At 46.0% G+C, this 15,600-nt stretch overlaps 1 protein-coding gene across 4 annotated transcripts in view; it reads left to right on the forward strand.

Moving 5' to 3' along the window:
• The window catches only part of LOC138273990 (uncharacterized), a 294,057-nt gene that overhangs the window by 263,932 nt on the left and 14,525 nt on the right, over positions 1-15,600 (forward strand). For all 4 annotated transcript variants that reach the window (XM_069218921.1, XM_069218922.1, XM_069218923.1 and 1 more), the window contains one exon: positions 3,396-3,485. In XM_069218921.1, coding sequence (XP_069075022.1) covers positions 3,396-3,485 — 90 coding nt within the window. The remainder of the gene's footprint in view (positions 1-3,395; positions 3,486-15,600) is intronic.

Raw genomic sequence — 15,600 nt, forward strand, 5'->3', positions numbered from 1 at the left:
TCCTACTGTGCATGGCATTCCAAGCTGCTCGCATCTCTTGTGTTATTTCCTGCCAAAGCAGAGCTTGTATGTTCAGTGAGTCGCGTAGTGAGTCCTCTCGCCTTTAGGTTGCAAATTGGTCCTCCAGGTCGAGGATATGTTCTTCCATGTCCTGAATCCTCCACCTACCCTTTCCATTATGCCCTGTGGCATTGCTAAAAATGTGGCTTCATAATGTTGCCTTTTGGGTCTCCCAGAGTACTCCCTACAAGGATACTGAGCCATGATTGTCAGAATAAATTGTGTGCTGTGGTGCTGGCACATGTCCCTGGAATCCTCCTGTTGGAGGAGCCATCTGTCTAGTTTTCAAACAACTCTTGTCCCTCTCTCACCCCAAGATATTAATCTCCACCAGCAAGTGATCGGACAAGCCTCGTGCGAGATGACAAACCTCCAACACTCTATGGCACTCTCAGGCAGGTATAAAAAAGTAGTCTTGCCTGGAGAAGTTCCCTATGGGTGCCAGAATAGAAAGTATAGCCCTGCTCTGTCGTGTGCCCCTCCATATCTACCCAATTCAGATTGTGAGCAAAGGTAGCTAGATTCATACTGCCTCCACCCTTGTCGCAGTCGCAGATCTATCCATGCCTATGTCGCACACTCCATTCAGATCCCTCCCAAAACCCATGGGACCTCCGGTAGCTCTCTTAACAAATCTTCAAAAGTGGACAAAAAGCCTATAGTAAGCGGGGGTGGAGCATACCCACACATCACAGACATAGGCAGGCCCTGTAAAGTGCCAGTGATTGCTACGTAGCGCCTCAAGCCATCTTGCCACACCTTGGAGACTGCCAATGTGGTGCGGTTCCAAATCAGTATGGCAGTGCCCCTGGAACCTCTATAAAAGCCTGCATGACAAATCTGGAAGTATCCCTTGTGGGCCAGGAAGGGGTAGTTATTACCCAGTAAATGGGTCTCCTGCAGGAGTACAATATCTGCCTCTGTTCTCATTGCTGCTTTACGGACAGCCCCCCTCTTACCCTTGTCCAGTAACCCATTCACATTCCATGATAACACCTTAAGGGTAGCTAATCGAGTGGAAGCCAGGAGTTATCTTGCTCGATGAAGTACAATGTGTTGTAAGTTTTGTTAGCCTGTAGTGTGTTATGGTGCAGTTTTAAGTTATGTGGAATGGTCAAAGTTAAAATTGGTGTGATAGTATGGTAAGCTTGTGTGCATAAAGATTTACACAGTAGTGTTATAGGGCTTGGTGGAATGCGATGGCATTTAATTAGATCTTGGAATGTGTGATGTGGTGAGGTAAGATGTATTATGGTGTGGTTGTGGTGTTGTTTGGTGTGGTGCTCATCGGTGTAGGGTGGCATGGTATGATCTTTTGACTGTTGTGTTATGGAGTGAGTTACTGTGGTCAGGGTTAGAAAGAAGTGGTATATGATGGTGTGGTTGTTGTAAGTTGTGGTACCGCATGAATTGGCTTTGGAAGACTAGATTTCATATAGTTCATGCAGTGATGTATGATAGTGTGGTGTAGAGTGCCATGGTCAGTGTGGTGTGGCTGGCTAAAATGCAGTGTGATGTGCTGAGGTATTTTGTGAGGAGATGTGGTGTTGTATAAGGAGTGGTATGCATGATGTGGACATCTGTGGTGTGGTGTTACATTGTATGGAGTGGGATGATGTGTGATGTGGAGTGATGTTATGTGGAGTAGTGTGAAATGATTTTGAATGGTGTGGTGCAATAAGGTGGGGTATAGAATGATATGGAGTTTTTTTAATAGCATAATATATTTTCAAGTGCTCTAGTATACAGTGGTATGGTGCAGTATTGTGTAGATAGTGTGGTGTCATTCTGCAGTGTGCTGTGGTGTTGTGATGTATATTATGTTATAGTGTAATGTGGTTTTATATTATGTTTGCCCCTGTGTATTTTGCACAGTATTGGACTGAATTCCTTATTTTTTGAGTTTGTGCTTCCTATTTGTGTCTGTTTTGTGTCTGCTTGGTTGTGTTTCGATTCCCTGCATCCAAGTTCCCTGCACTTTGTTTCCTCCTTTATATTTGGGGATCAGCATCTTGCTGTTCATGCCTATTACGGAGCCTCTGATGCTAAGTTGTCCTTCTTTGTTCATTTGCCTGGTTAGCCAGTATGCTTCTATGACTGCATTTCTAGGTCCTTATTTGGTTGGAAGGTGAGATAGTAGTACCAAACAAATTCACAAGGGTTTGCAGCCACCCTAAAAAGTATGCACTTCCTCAATCAGTGCTTTGTAAGAGACTTTGGGCCTGATTCTTACCTTGGCGGTCGGCGGAGAGGCGGCGGTTGGACTGCGAACAGACCGGCGGTCCAAAAAATGGCATTCTGACCGCGGCGGTCACCGCCGCGATCGACCGCCACTTCCCCACTCCGACCGCCACGGCGGTCATGACCGACGGGCTGGAGTTCGCACACTCCGGCCCGGCGGTCGACCCAAGACCGCCAACCGTATCATGACCCTGCTTACGCCGCGGTTTTTGGCGGTCGGGAACCGCCATGCGAACCATGGCGGTAGGCACTATCGGGGCCAGGGAATTCCTTCCCTGGCACTGATAGGGGTCTCCCCCACCCCCCACTGCCCCCCACGAGTCCACCCTCCACCCCCCTGCCACCCCCCAGAGGTGGTACGAACCCCCTGCCCCCCCACCCCGACATGCACATACACGCACCCCGACATGCACGCACCCCCAACATGCACATATGCACACCCCCTACACACACACATACACAACGGGGGCACATACCCGCACACATACATGCCGACATGCGCACCCGCCGAACTACACACATTGCCCAAAGGCACAGCAGCACCCCCCGCCCGCATGCACGCACTCACACACCCCCTCTACACACCCCCATGCACGCACACATCACACAACACCCCCCCACCCCCTCCCCTCACGGACGATCAACTTACCTTGTGCGTTGGTCCTCCGGGAGGCGACGGGAGCCATAGGGACGTGACCGCCAACAGAAGACCGCCAACAGAAGACCGCCACACAGAAATGTGGGTCGTAATTCTGGGGGCGGTGTTCTGCTGGCGTGGCGGTGGAGGTTGACCAGTCTCCACTTTCCCGCCGACCGCCAGTGTGGCTGCTGGCGGTATTCCGGCGGAACGCTCCCAGCGGTCGGAATACGCGCAGCGGCATACCGCCGCGGTCGGCGGTCTTTGCCGCGGTGGTAACTCGGCGGTCTTGCGAAAAGACCGCCAAGGTCAGAATCAGGCCCTTTTTTCGTATTTCTAAGAGTTTATTGCATAGTATTGCAGTCCACCTTGGTTTAACTGTATGCTTATTAACGGGATGATCAATGTACTAGAGCCATATCTTTTGATTATTTGGCAATTTTCTTGTATGTTTCAGGATTGTGCCTGAATGATGTCACTGAAGATATGGATGAATTTATCAACAGAACCTTTGATGGAATCTCCTTCAATAGGCAGTCAATGATGGGTGAGTGCAAAGAGAGTATACCGGGGGTGTTAGAGGCTCAAGACAATGGTTAGCAGTAAATTGGTGAGATAAACACTATAAGAAATTGTTTTTTTGATTGAGAGCGGTAAAAGCCCATTTAAAGCAACAACCACAATCCTTGTCAGAGGACACCACAAGTCACTAAATTAACTTATACTTCATCCTCTGGTAGCTTGGCACAAAAGCAGTCAGGTTTAGCTTCGAGGCACTGTGTTAAGTATTTATGCTGCACACAAATAGTATTAAAGTATAAGCACAACACAAAAGATAGCCCACACCAATTTAGAAAAACAGAGTAAAGTAGTACAATTTAATAAATAAAAGGAGACCAAACAACAAAAATCCAATCAGTAGAGCCAAAGATATGCATTTTCAAAGATTTAAGTAATAATAGCACCAAGAAGCAGAAAGCTGTAACGGTAGGTATCTAATTGTGTTAGACCGAGACAAAGTCTCAAGTTCAGGCCGACTACATTGGATTGTGGGCCGGATGGAGGGAACAGATTAGTCCTGCTGAATAAGTTACCTTCTCAAAGTCCAGCGTGCAGAGGTCAAACTGTCAGGATTTCATAGGAGGAACTCAGGTGATGCCAGCCAAGGGTCCAGGACCTGGAGAGGCACCTCTTGGGGATCAGGAACTCACTACAGCAGAGGCCAGCAGGCTCAGGCCGGTCCAGTTGCATGTCCATGCAGGTGTAGGTGATGTTGCGGGGCTAGGCGTGGTCAGTTTCAGAAGTTTAGGTGGGCAGTTGCACAGAGGCCTCTGGAGCTTGGTGTGTCCCTGTACCTCAGAACAGGATGTCAGCAAACTGACCTTTGGAGCCATTCATGTTAGCCTGGGATGAAGGGAGCAGGTGAAACACACAACAGAAAGGGGGAGGTAGAAAGCCACTGTGCGTCCTCTCTAGATTAATTACATAAATACAAAAGGGTACAGTTGCTTGCAAAACCCAAAGACTTCATCACCTACTGACAGGTATAAGTCTCAGCCCTATTTGGGTAACCTAATAATCCTGTTGGGTCACGTGAGAAAGTTGTTCCTTTTAAGAAAAGAAGCCTCACACTCTAATCGTGTCATGCTTCAGCCTTGGCAGCCTCTCCCAACCCTGGAAGGACAATGTCGCCTTTCTCCCGAAAGGAACAGCTTTCTCACATGGCCCAATAGGATTATTAGGTTACCCAAATAGGGCTGAGACTTGTACCTCTCAGTAGGGGATGAAGTCTTCGAGTTTTTCATGCAACCATGTTGTGGGATCATTTAAAACTGCTTGGGCACACATATTTTAGCTTAGTTTAGGCCTGCAACTTGTCCCCCTTCACCTACATATGTGCTCTGATTTCGTTTATTCAGTTTTATTCATTTTTAGTTAGCCTGCTTTGCAGAGGGATGTTTTATTTTTCTAATCAGCTGTGACTCTGCGAATGCGTTATTATTTCTGTGCACAACATTTCACAATGTGCCTCTGTCCAAGGCTGACAAGAACAGTACATGATAAACCAGCTAGCATTGGTGCCACAAGAGTACATAAACAGTCCGGCACATGCTCACATCAGGCCTATGTCTCGGAACACAAATATGTTTCTTATAACAACACTGAAGAGGCCAAGGGAAAAGAGGGAGGTCATTCCAGCCAGGATATCTATCCACGCTGCATGCCATTTCACTGCTGACTTCAGCCCTGTCTCTACAGCCTGCCAAGAAGATGGTTTGTTGTTATTTCTGTCCACAACATTTCACCAGGTACCTCTGCCCAAGGCTTACAAGAACATTAGATGATAAACCAGCTAGCCTTGTCACCACAAGAGTATGTAAGGAGTCTGAAACGTAGACACATGCCCATGTCATGCTTGTTTCCCGGAACAGAAATAAGTTTCTTATAAAAACACCGTACAGGCCAAAGGATAATCTGTAGGTCATTCTGGCCATAATATTCACCTACACTGCATGCCATTTCACTGCTGACCTCAACTCTGTCTCTACAACCTGCCAAGCAGATCATGGGCAGACCCCTATTTTCCAGGTAATGGGGGTGGGTGGTCCTTTCATGGACTAAGTATGGACAGATTGAGCTATCACTGCTATGCTCTTGCTTAGGAGTTAGGTAGAATATATATATGTATGTAATTCCATTATGCTGGGTTTGTTCATTATCTTTTCACTGGTCACAACAATCCTAACCTTGTTATGTCTCATTGCCCTAATAATTTCAGCTGATATATTTCATCATAGATTGTAGTCTTGTCAATAAATGTATTGAAAACCTTCCTACACCTTTTCTTTGGCCTATGTGTGTGTGTGTGTGTGTGTGAGACTTTTGCTAACGAGAGACGGGGTAAGATTTGTCAAGCACGACTTACCCTGTGAAGTTACTGAGTGTCATGCATCAGGCTGCCACAAATCACCTTTGCTTCCATGTTTGGGTGAGGTGCTGCTAGCTAGCCCATAGGGTTGGGCCGACAGCTGCCAAGACAGTGTGGGAGTGACTCAGTCACCCGCAAACGGTGGTGTTGCTGCCCCGAATCCAACAGTCTCATTCCAGTAACGAGAGTATATGACAACCGTACCCTGTTGTGTTTAGGTAATGAAGGGAGCGGGTTTAGTCTTCTTTCTCAGAGTACAGGGCAGGCGAGGGCAGCATGGAAGTCATCTGAGGAACAGGGCATTCCTCTTGTAGCTGCAAGGTAGTCTTCTGGCAAACACAGCAGACCTCACACAGCAGGGCAGTTCTCTGGGGAACAAGGCTGTACTGCTGTATTGTCCACAAGTATAGGAGTGTACTAATGAGTTGATCAGGTGGTCCAATATGTATACCTGATGCCACCCTTTGAAGTTGGGAAACTTCTAGTACACCCCACATCTGGTTCTGGGAGGTTCCTTCCCTCTACTTTCTTCCCCTTCCCAGGCTCCAAGGAATCTAGGGTGATAAAAGTCTGGTGTCAAGTTTCATATGAGTGTTTCAGAGGCAGCCATTTGAAATATAAAAGTGGCAGGGAACAACTTTGCCCCTCCTATCCTGGCAGGATGGCCCTTGCCTAGCCACAACGTGGATCCTATTGTTCACTGTCAGCGTCCAATATGCATTCGTCATGGGTGTGAAATTAACAGGTCTAGGCAGCTGGAAACTTCTAGAAGGCCTCAAAGTTTAGGGCAGGAAAAGGCCACCTTTCTAAAAAGTGTCATTTTCTAAATTGAAATTGTAATCTAAAATCCCACTTTATTATTAAAGAGGATTCTAAAATACAATTCATTTAAGTCCACACAGATATTTCTACCTGCTCCCAATGAAACGTTAGCACTTTTATTATGTAACAAGGTAACCCACTGTTATCCTTTGGGAGAGGTAGGCCTTTTAGTAGTGAAAAATGAATTTAGGTGTTTTACACTACCAGGACATGTAAACCTTAAAAGCCCATGTTCTACTTTTTAAATGCAGTACACTCTTTCTTATGGGATGTTTAGTGCTTACCATAAAGGTGACTTAAATGTATTTAAAAGGAAGGATTTGGCCTGGCAAAAGGTTTAATTTTTCAGGCTGAATGGGTTGTTTAAAACCACACTATCGGCTGCAACTGAAGGCCTGAGACATGCTTTAAGGGCTACTTTTAGCGGGAAACACAATGAGTGCTGCTGCCCACTGGTAGAATTTATTTTTAGGCCCTGGGTACTTGTGGTCCCAGATATATGAGGAACTTACAAGTGAAATACATGTACCAGTCAGGTGTAAGCCAATTGTACCATGTTGTAGGGGAGAGCACAAGCATTTTAGCATTGGTTAGTTGTGGTAAAATTCAAAGTCCTAAAAATACAACAAAAAAGGTTTAAAAAAACAGGAGGTGGTGAAGGCAAAATGTTTGGGGGTGACGCTGCAGAGAGGGCCACGTCCAACTAAAATCCAGGGTAATCTAATAAATACCTTGAAGGGCTTCTCTGCTTAGGATATAGAACATGGACAATGGGGCTCTTCTGCAGTGGCACATGACAGTTTTATGCTCCCCTGAATTGATTTGGATCCCCCTGTCAGCTCTCTTAAGCCACTGGGATGACCCATGGGGAACCCTTCTCCTCACCTGAGGACCCCATCTGTGAAGCTCACGGATGCATCCCAGTAGGCAGACAGTACAACCATGGCTAACAAAGTGATGTGGCACATTACAGCCCTTGGAACAGACTTCTGTCCCCACCCAGGAAGAGCTTTTCCCATAAGGACAGCAACGAGCGGAGGCCACTGACAGCTGTTATTGTCAAGAGCCTAGCCCCAGGCCATCCACTCACAGGTGGAGGCTCCAAGCTTGGCCTCACTTTCTCCCTTGGGACTGGCAAGGAGTTCCCTAACTTCTCCTGAGAGTTCTCTGACCTCTGAGGTTTCTTAAAGTGAAGAGACACCTGGCCCGGATGTTAGTCACCCTATTCCCACTCTCCAGTCCACCCGTCCCGGAGCAGTAGCCTGATACTAGCCACTCAGGCCATTGTCTGTAACTTTAGGCTGAATAGGTGCCTGGAAAGCAAGGACCTCGATGGGGGACTACCACCCCCCTCAAGGGTGACACAAGGGTTGTGTCATGCAAGTGTTTGCCTGGTGCTGGTCTCCAGCCCTCTGTCTCTCTGACAGTGAAGTGGGCAACTCCAAGTCAGAAGTTGACTCACTAGGGTGAGTCTTGGAGTGCTCTCTTCTGAGAGCTGGCAGCTCCTGATCCACTGCTCCTCCCACTATGGACTGTTTCCACCTCCTGCCTCTCTATCTGGCCCTCTATACTCTCTCTCTGTGGGAGTAGAACCCACAGAAAAAAGAGCTTTCGGGGTGTCCTGGGCGGCCATCCCTCCCAGTTCTTCTAACACCATAATTAATTTCCCAGAATGCAGACAATGGGCATCTGGAACCACCTGTGAACCTGCTGAGGGCCACTTCCCCACCTCATTCTAAGGGTACCAGAGCTGTAGGGCAAACAAAGACCTGATGAAGGGCCTGGCCTACCTACACACCTGTGTTCTGATCTGAGGAAAATAGCCTTTTCACCACTGTGATCTTGCCGCACAGGTATCCCTCAGAGCAGTGACAGGGATCCCTTCACTGTGACATGTAAGCTGATGGAAGTGACAACTACAACCCTCAGGGATAACAAGCCTACCCCTGGAGTCTGTTTCCCAACCAAGGGTGATCAGGGAATGTTCTGCCCTTTGGTCCTGGGGACTGATTACCTATAAGGCCTTATTGGCCACCCTTGTAGAGTTTCCACCAGTGGGTGGTTTCTTGTGACAGTGCCCCCTTGCTTGTGTCGTAACTGGAAACACTCAAAGCAGTAAGGTTGGAAATGGGGCACCCTGGGCCATCACCCACCAGAACCCTCACCTGTTTCTCAGCAGGGGCATGGGAATCTTGGGACCTGGATGCATCTCCCTTGACCTCCCCTTCACTCTGCTGCACTCCCAGATACCTTTGTGTGAATGCTGGTGTTGAGCCAGAGGCCAGCCTCCATAGCAAGCTTCCTGGGGTCAGTGAGCTTAAGATCTACTAAGTGTTGGCACAGCTCTGTAAAATAATTGTTCAATATGTGCTCTCAGGAAGTCAAATTGTATGCCCCTTATAATCACTTACATCATTGCCCTTCACCCAGCTATCCAGTGCTTTCCAAAACTAATCCACAAAATCCACTCAGGACTGTTGGGACAACTTCTGGCTGTCCCTAAACTTCTGCTTACACATTTCAGAAGTTAGAACATACTTACTGAGTGTCCTTCATGAGGGCATACCGCATTATGTCTCCCTCCCTAGGGCAGTCGGTGCATCCCTCTCTTTAATGGGAATGTGCCTCCAGAGACTGTCCCCCCAAACCTCATTAACGACCCTCTGCATCTCTAAGGCAACTTCATAAGCCTCAAATCACCTATCAACATCATCCCCACGGACACAGGCACCAGGTCCTCTTCAGCCTGAACTCCCATTTCTGCTTTCCTGTCCTCTAGTTACAGGTCGTGAGAGGAGATACTGCTGTAAGCTCTAGATCTGGCAAGGGTTCTCACTACTGTGAGCCTTCCTCTCTCCCCAGGGGCCACAATCAGAACATTGTCATCCTCCCCTGTCCTCCTCCTGCTCGTCCTCAAAGTCCACCTCCTCATCCTCCTGTGCTATATAGTTTAACTGGCGGGCCTCCTCCCAGGCCCTGAGTGCCTTCTGGACCTCCTGCTTCTTAGAGTTCTGGTTAGGTGAAAGCTCCCTTTCCCTGCAGAATCCTTTGAGCTCAGTCACAGTGTAGCTCTCCAGGTTCTTAAGCTCAAACTCTATGCTTGTAGCAGTCAGAGTCACAGATGCAAAATGTCTGGTAGAATGGAAGTGCGTTTGGAAAAAGCAAGAGAGGCCAATCAAGGAAAATTTAGAGCGGTAAAATCTGGTATCAAGTTATATGGGATTTTAGTGTCACACAAAATACCTAAGTGGTACTGCATAGACACAAGCACTGAATCCCACCACTGAACAGCAATGTTGAAAATTGAGTTTTTAATTTCTGTTGGGGGGGGGTTAAAATCCCTTCTCAATTAACAACCACAATCCTTGTCAGAATGAACCACAGAAGTCGCTAAATTAACCTGTGCTTAACCCTCTGGTAGCTTGGCACAAAAGCAGTGAGACTTAACTTAGAGGTACTGTGTAAAGTATTTATTGAGTGTGCAAACAGTAATACAAAAAAACACCCACCATTTAAGAAATACGTAGTAAACACGAATAAATAAAATGAGACCAAAATGTAAAAAATTCAACCAGTAGTACCAGAGATATGCCATTTTAAAGGTTTAAGTAAAAATAGCATCAAGAATGAGAAAGAGCTAGCTGTAGGTTCAGCATTTGACACGTAGAGCTCAACTGATGCAGAGAACTGGGGAGCGAGGCACCTCTTGAGGAGCAGGAACTCACTCCAGCAGAGGTCAGCAATGCTAAGGCAGGTCCATAGGCAGGTCCAGTTGCAGATCCAGCTGGGCCAGTTGCGGCAGGTCACCTGGGCAGTTGCAGGCAGGCCTATGGAGCCTGTTATATCCCTAAAGCTCAGAACAGGTGGTTCTGCAGACCCTTGGAGTCACTCATGTTAGCCTGGATGAAGAGAGCAGGTCCAGGCTTCCTTCTCAGAGAGCAGGACAAGGCTCAAGCAGGGCAGTCATCTGAAGAACAAGGTAGGCCTCAAACAGCAGGGCAATCCTCTGGGGGATAGGGCATGCCTCAAGCAGCACGGCAGTCTGCTGGTAGCAGCATGGTAGTCCTCTGAAGAACAAACCAGGCCTCAAGCAGAAGGTCAGTCATCTGGGGAACAAGGCAGGCCTCAACAGCAGGGCAGTCCGCTGGGGAACAAGGCAGGTCTCGAGCAGCAGGGAAATGCTCTGGGGAACAAGTGAGTCATACTTCTGTAATGTCCACAGGTCCAGGAGTGAACTGATGAGTGTCTCAAGAGGTTCAACATGTATACCTGATGCCACCTTTTGAAGTGGGTAAAACGTCTAGTCCACCCCCACATCTGGTTCTGGAAAGTTCCATCCTACTTTCTTCCCCTGCTCAGGCTCCACGCGGTCTAAGGAGTTAGAAGGCTGGTGTCAAGTTCCTTTGTGAGTGTGCTGGAGGTACCCCTTTGAAATATAAGTGAGGCAGGGAATAGCTCCTCCATACCTTAAGGCTCTGTAGATGGGGGTTATCAGATGAATAGATGAATAGATGTGTGAGACGACTCACAATTGTGCATGTAAAGATTTGCCATACTAGGGGCAAAAATACTGCATATGGCAGTCCCGGTTACCTGCCAATATAGCTGGTCCTGAAATTAAAAAAAGTTTGTTCTTTCATGGTAATTTTTGCACATTCCATCACAAAGGAGGTTGGGGTCAAATCATCCTCTTTTCTTTGTTCCAATAATTCCTTGACAATCTGTAGGGTGTTGGCTTGTGGAATATTTATGTATAGCAATTTTACATCATAAGAGACCAGATGTCGCTCAGGATCAATAAGTATATGTTTAGTGTCCTGTAAATAGGAAGGCATTTCAGTGACCAAGGGATGTAGAAACCAGTCAAAAAATTGGGTGAGAGGTTCTAACAAAGAACCAATCCCAGAGACCATAGGTCTCCCAGGAGGAGGTTGTCTGGGTTTATATATCTTAGGTAAAATATGAAAATAAGGGATCCCCTGTAGATGCTAAGAAGAAATTCAGACGCAGTTCTAGAGATCCAACCAACATCTTTCCCTCTCTCTACCAAGGTCCTGATGGTCTTCTGTAACCTTGGAATAGGGTCCTTCTGCAGCAATCTGTAATACTCTGTATCATTCAGTTGTTGAAGACATTACTCCTGGTAGGCATGGTGATCCATGATGATTGAGGCACCCCTTTGTCTCCTGTATTTGTCACGATCTCTCTGTCACTCCCCAAGGACTTCAGACACTACTGCTCCTCTTTAGAGAGGTTAAAAGGAGGTGTTTCATTTGAAACCTATGAATCTCAAAGTCCTTCAGGACCACTTTCTCAAACATAGATATCTCTGGAGGAACAAAGTGCAATGGTAGATTGAAAGTGGATTTGCTTCTCAGACCTGCATTGACTTCATAGTCTGCATGCATATTGTCAGCTTTGTCAAAATAAAAGGACAGACATGTCTTACGGACAAATTGGGACAGTTCCTTATGTGTAAGTCATCCCATAGAAGAGTGGGTACAAGACCCAGGGTTTTGTTCAAGACACTGGTTTCAAGTGTAGTTTCTGACTGAGATGCACAGTGAGGTTGTCATGTTGTTCGCTGAGGTGGTCGGTTCCTTGGTCATACTCCACGTCATTCTTTGTTCTATTGCTGGATCCCAGTGTACCCAGGTCTTCTGTGGGCCTGGTTGGTTTTCCGATGAGGGCCTGTTGTCTCTTCTTCATCTTCCTCACCTCCCACAGCCCTATAGGAAAAAAGGTGGGTATCCTTAACCCCCAAAGGGAGTTGGTTGAAACGGTTGAACTGGGAATCCCCAAGATTGGGTGGGCCACCCCGGTCCCTGTGTGGGGGCTCCTGGAAAGACGCCCCTACCTCTTGGGGCCCCTACCTCTTGGTTGACTCAACCTCACTTCAAAGGAACTATTAGACTCACTAGACTCTCAGTCTGCCGTGTTGCTCAGTTCCTCTGAATTGGAGGTCCATTGATCAGTGCATTGATGCCAGCCTCTTAATCTCCTTGTATTGTTCTTTTTTAATGGTTGTGACTAATAGTCATCTGCTAGACAGGGGAAACCTTTTCATGTGTAAATCTGTCCATATCTTTCTTGAGTTTGTTGATCTTCTAATTCATAATACCCTCTTTCGTCTTGCACAGAACTTTATTGACCTCCTTCAATTTCTTCTTGAAGGGGGTGACCTGTACAATGCCCTTGAGCTAGATTTCCAGTTGTGAATCTCAATCATAAGGAGATCAGCTGTCTCCTTTGCTATATTTATCAATAGAATCAGCCATTCTAATGTACTCCTCCTGGAGATCATCAACTAATTCATCTTAAAAATCTTGTTGTCCAGGAACAATTTGGGGGCATTAGTCACTACCAGCCCATGTGGGGCTATACTGGCACTTGGGTATTCAGTAAGTATGACTGCATACCTAGCAGTAAGTATAGGTTGTCTCTTCAAGTTTGATAGTTTCACCCATTCTACGGTCTGGGTTAATGTCTGTGTGAGTGGTGTATCTAATATACTCAGCGTCTGCAAGACTGATTGTACCATGGTATCATCAAATGGCAGGCCTACATTGTCAGCCATTATGTTTACAGTGTATGTTGTGATACCTACTACAGAAACAGCTAAAGCAGGAGAGGAAAAGAAAAGAGGTCCAAAAGAAAGGATCCTCAGCCCAAGGCTGAACTACAAGTACACCCACACATGAAGGATCCTAGCAAATCTACCCCCTTTACATGGTCAACATGTTTCTGCCATTCATGGACCCCAGCAAGGGTTCAGAGGCATTCGGCAGGACCCAGTGTGTAAGTCACTCACCTAAAGATATGAAAGAAAAAATCAAGACTAATAACCAAATAGAGACTGGCTTGTTTGGTCACACCCCTCCAATGCATAAGTGGTGTCTCGCAATCAGTGGTCTTCCAGAGCAGCTGGTCTCCTCATTTCACTCTGTCATCCCAAGCAATCAGGCAGGTTCTTTGTGAGCATCTTATCACAAAAGGTTGCCTCCCTCAATAAGGATCTCTACCCACTAGAATTCCTGGAATCCCACCCTAGTCAATGTCCTCCCTTGCTAATGTATGTCAAACCTGCAAAAATCAGAACAACTAGTTATTTTGTAGGTCAAATATGTATTTTGTGTTGTCATATTTCTTGATTGTGACTCACCGTGCTCTGTTTCCCAGTTTGGGGATGCCTTTTAGGCCCCACTGTTGAAAATCTGCAGGTTGGGCCACCTTACATAACGCTCACCTACCCAGAGACAAGTTTCCCTGGTTAGAAGACCCTTTCAATAAATCGCTGTGGTAGACACTTTCCATATATTATTCACAGAATCAGTGGTCAGGTTTGTTGCACTCTTCCCAACATAATGGTAGCGCAGATAAGATGTTTTACCCACAGCAAGCTTAAGTCGAATAGTAACTGCGTTAGGCTGGAAATACTTTTCTTATAAGGTAATTTTTAGAGTGTGGCCATTTTGTTTTCTCATTTTCCCATCCTACAACAAGATCCAGAGCACATTCTCAAATTCCTATAATATATTGGGAGCGTAAATAGGCAGGTTCAGCAGGATTTATAGACACTTGGGCAGAGATATCTTCTAAAAAATGTCAACACATCTGAACAGCGAACTGGGCAGCACTCTCCAAAATAGGACATCTGTGTGAAAGTTGGTGAGTATTGCATACAAGTTCTATTAAAGAAATTGAGTGTATATCCTGGTGATTCCCATGCCCAGATACTAGAATCTCTCAATAAACCAGAATTAGCTGGCAGCCCTGCAGAAGTCCAGCATCTAAAACACGAGACTGAAAGAGGGTCAACATGCCTCAATTAATTCAGTACCCTTGGTGTCTTCGATATGCTTGGAATTTATTGATGAATCTGGATATGGAATACCAGAGGCCAGCTATATGAAGTGGATTTCATTACGTAAAACAAGATTCTAGCCTCATTCTTGGAGTTCTGCATGAAAACTGCTCACCAGTGGATTATGTCTGGTCCAGGAGGCCCGCTGTTTGATGGACAGTACAAAAGTGAGAGGGAAAGTCCTGGTTTATTCCACTACCATGCCTAAACAATGCAGAATTTATACCTTTTACCTGCAGAGACGCAGTGGGCCCTATATATTAGAGATCCTATTAGGGAGGTAATGTAGGGGACATGAGATCAGAACATCATCAAAAGACAAAATAACAAATTGTCCAGTCCAGAGTTTATCTTTAGAATAAAAGAAAGGACTTAAGCTTTTCGCTACTAGATGAACTCCACCCACCCTGGTGCTAAGCTTTTTTTGATTATTTAGGATAGTTGACCCTTAGGCCTCCATAACTTTTGTCCACATACGCTATCCACGCCAAATTTGTGACCCTTTGTTCCAGAATTCTGAGGATTCTAAAAGTACCCAGGGTTTGTGAATTCCCTTGAAGGGGACCGAAGAATTAGGCAAAAAATAGCTAAATATTGTTTTTTGGGGAGAAATGGGAAAGTGTCTGTTTTTCTGCAGATGGCATAAACAAAATGTTTGTGGTGCTAAAATCACCAGCGTGATTGAGAAAACCATTTGGTTAACACAGTTTTGGCATTTTAGTAGAAGATAGGCCATTTTTCCTATTTTTCAAATCTTTGATCCCCTTTACAGTTTGTGGCCGAAATAGGTGTGAAACTCATGGTGGGTCCTGGAAACTATATATTTTTAAAAACTAGATGAAATTCTGAATTCAGCAAGGGGTCATTTGTGTAGATCCTTCAAGGTTTTTCCAAATTTGAAAGCTAAAAATATTGAAAATTAGTAGGGAAGACCAATGTTTTCCTTTGTAAGTTCTCATCACGATGGCCGATCTACAAAACCTATATACCATTACATCTGCTAGACCCTTCTGATTGTAGGTACATATAGGGTTTGTGGGGTTTCCA

Source organism: Pleurodeles waltl, unplaced genomic scaffold (genome assembly GCF_031143425.1).
Source record: "Pleurodeles waltl isolate 20211129_DDA unplaced genomic scaffold, aPleWal1.hap1.20221129 scaffold_130, whole genome shotgun sequence".
Lineage (NCBI taxonomy): Eukaryota > Metazoa > Chordata > Amphibia > Caudata > Salamandridae > Pleurodeles > Pleurodeles waltl.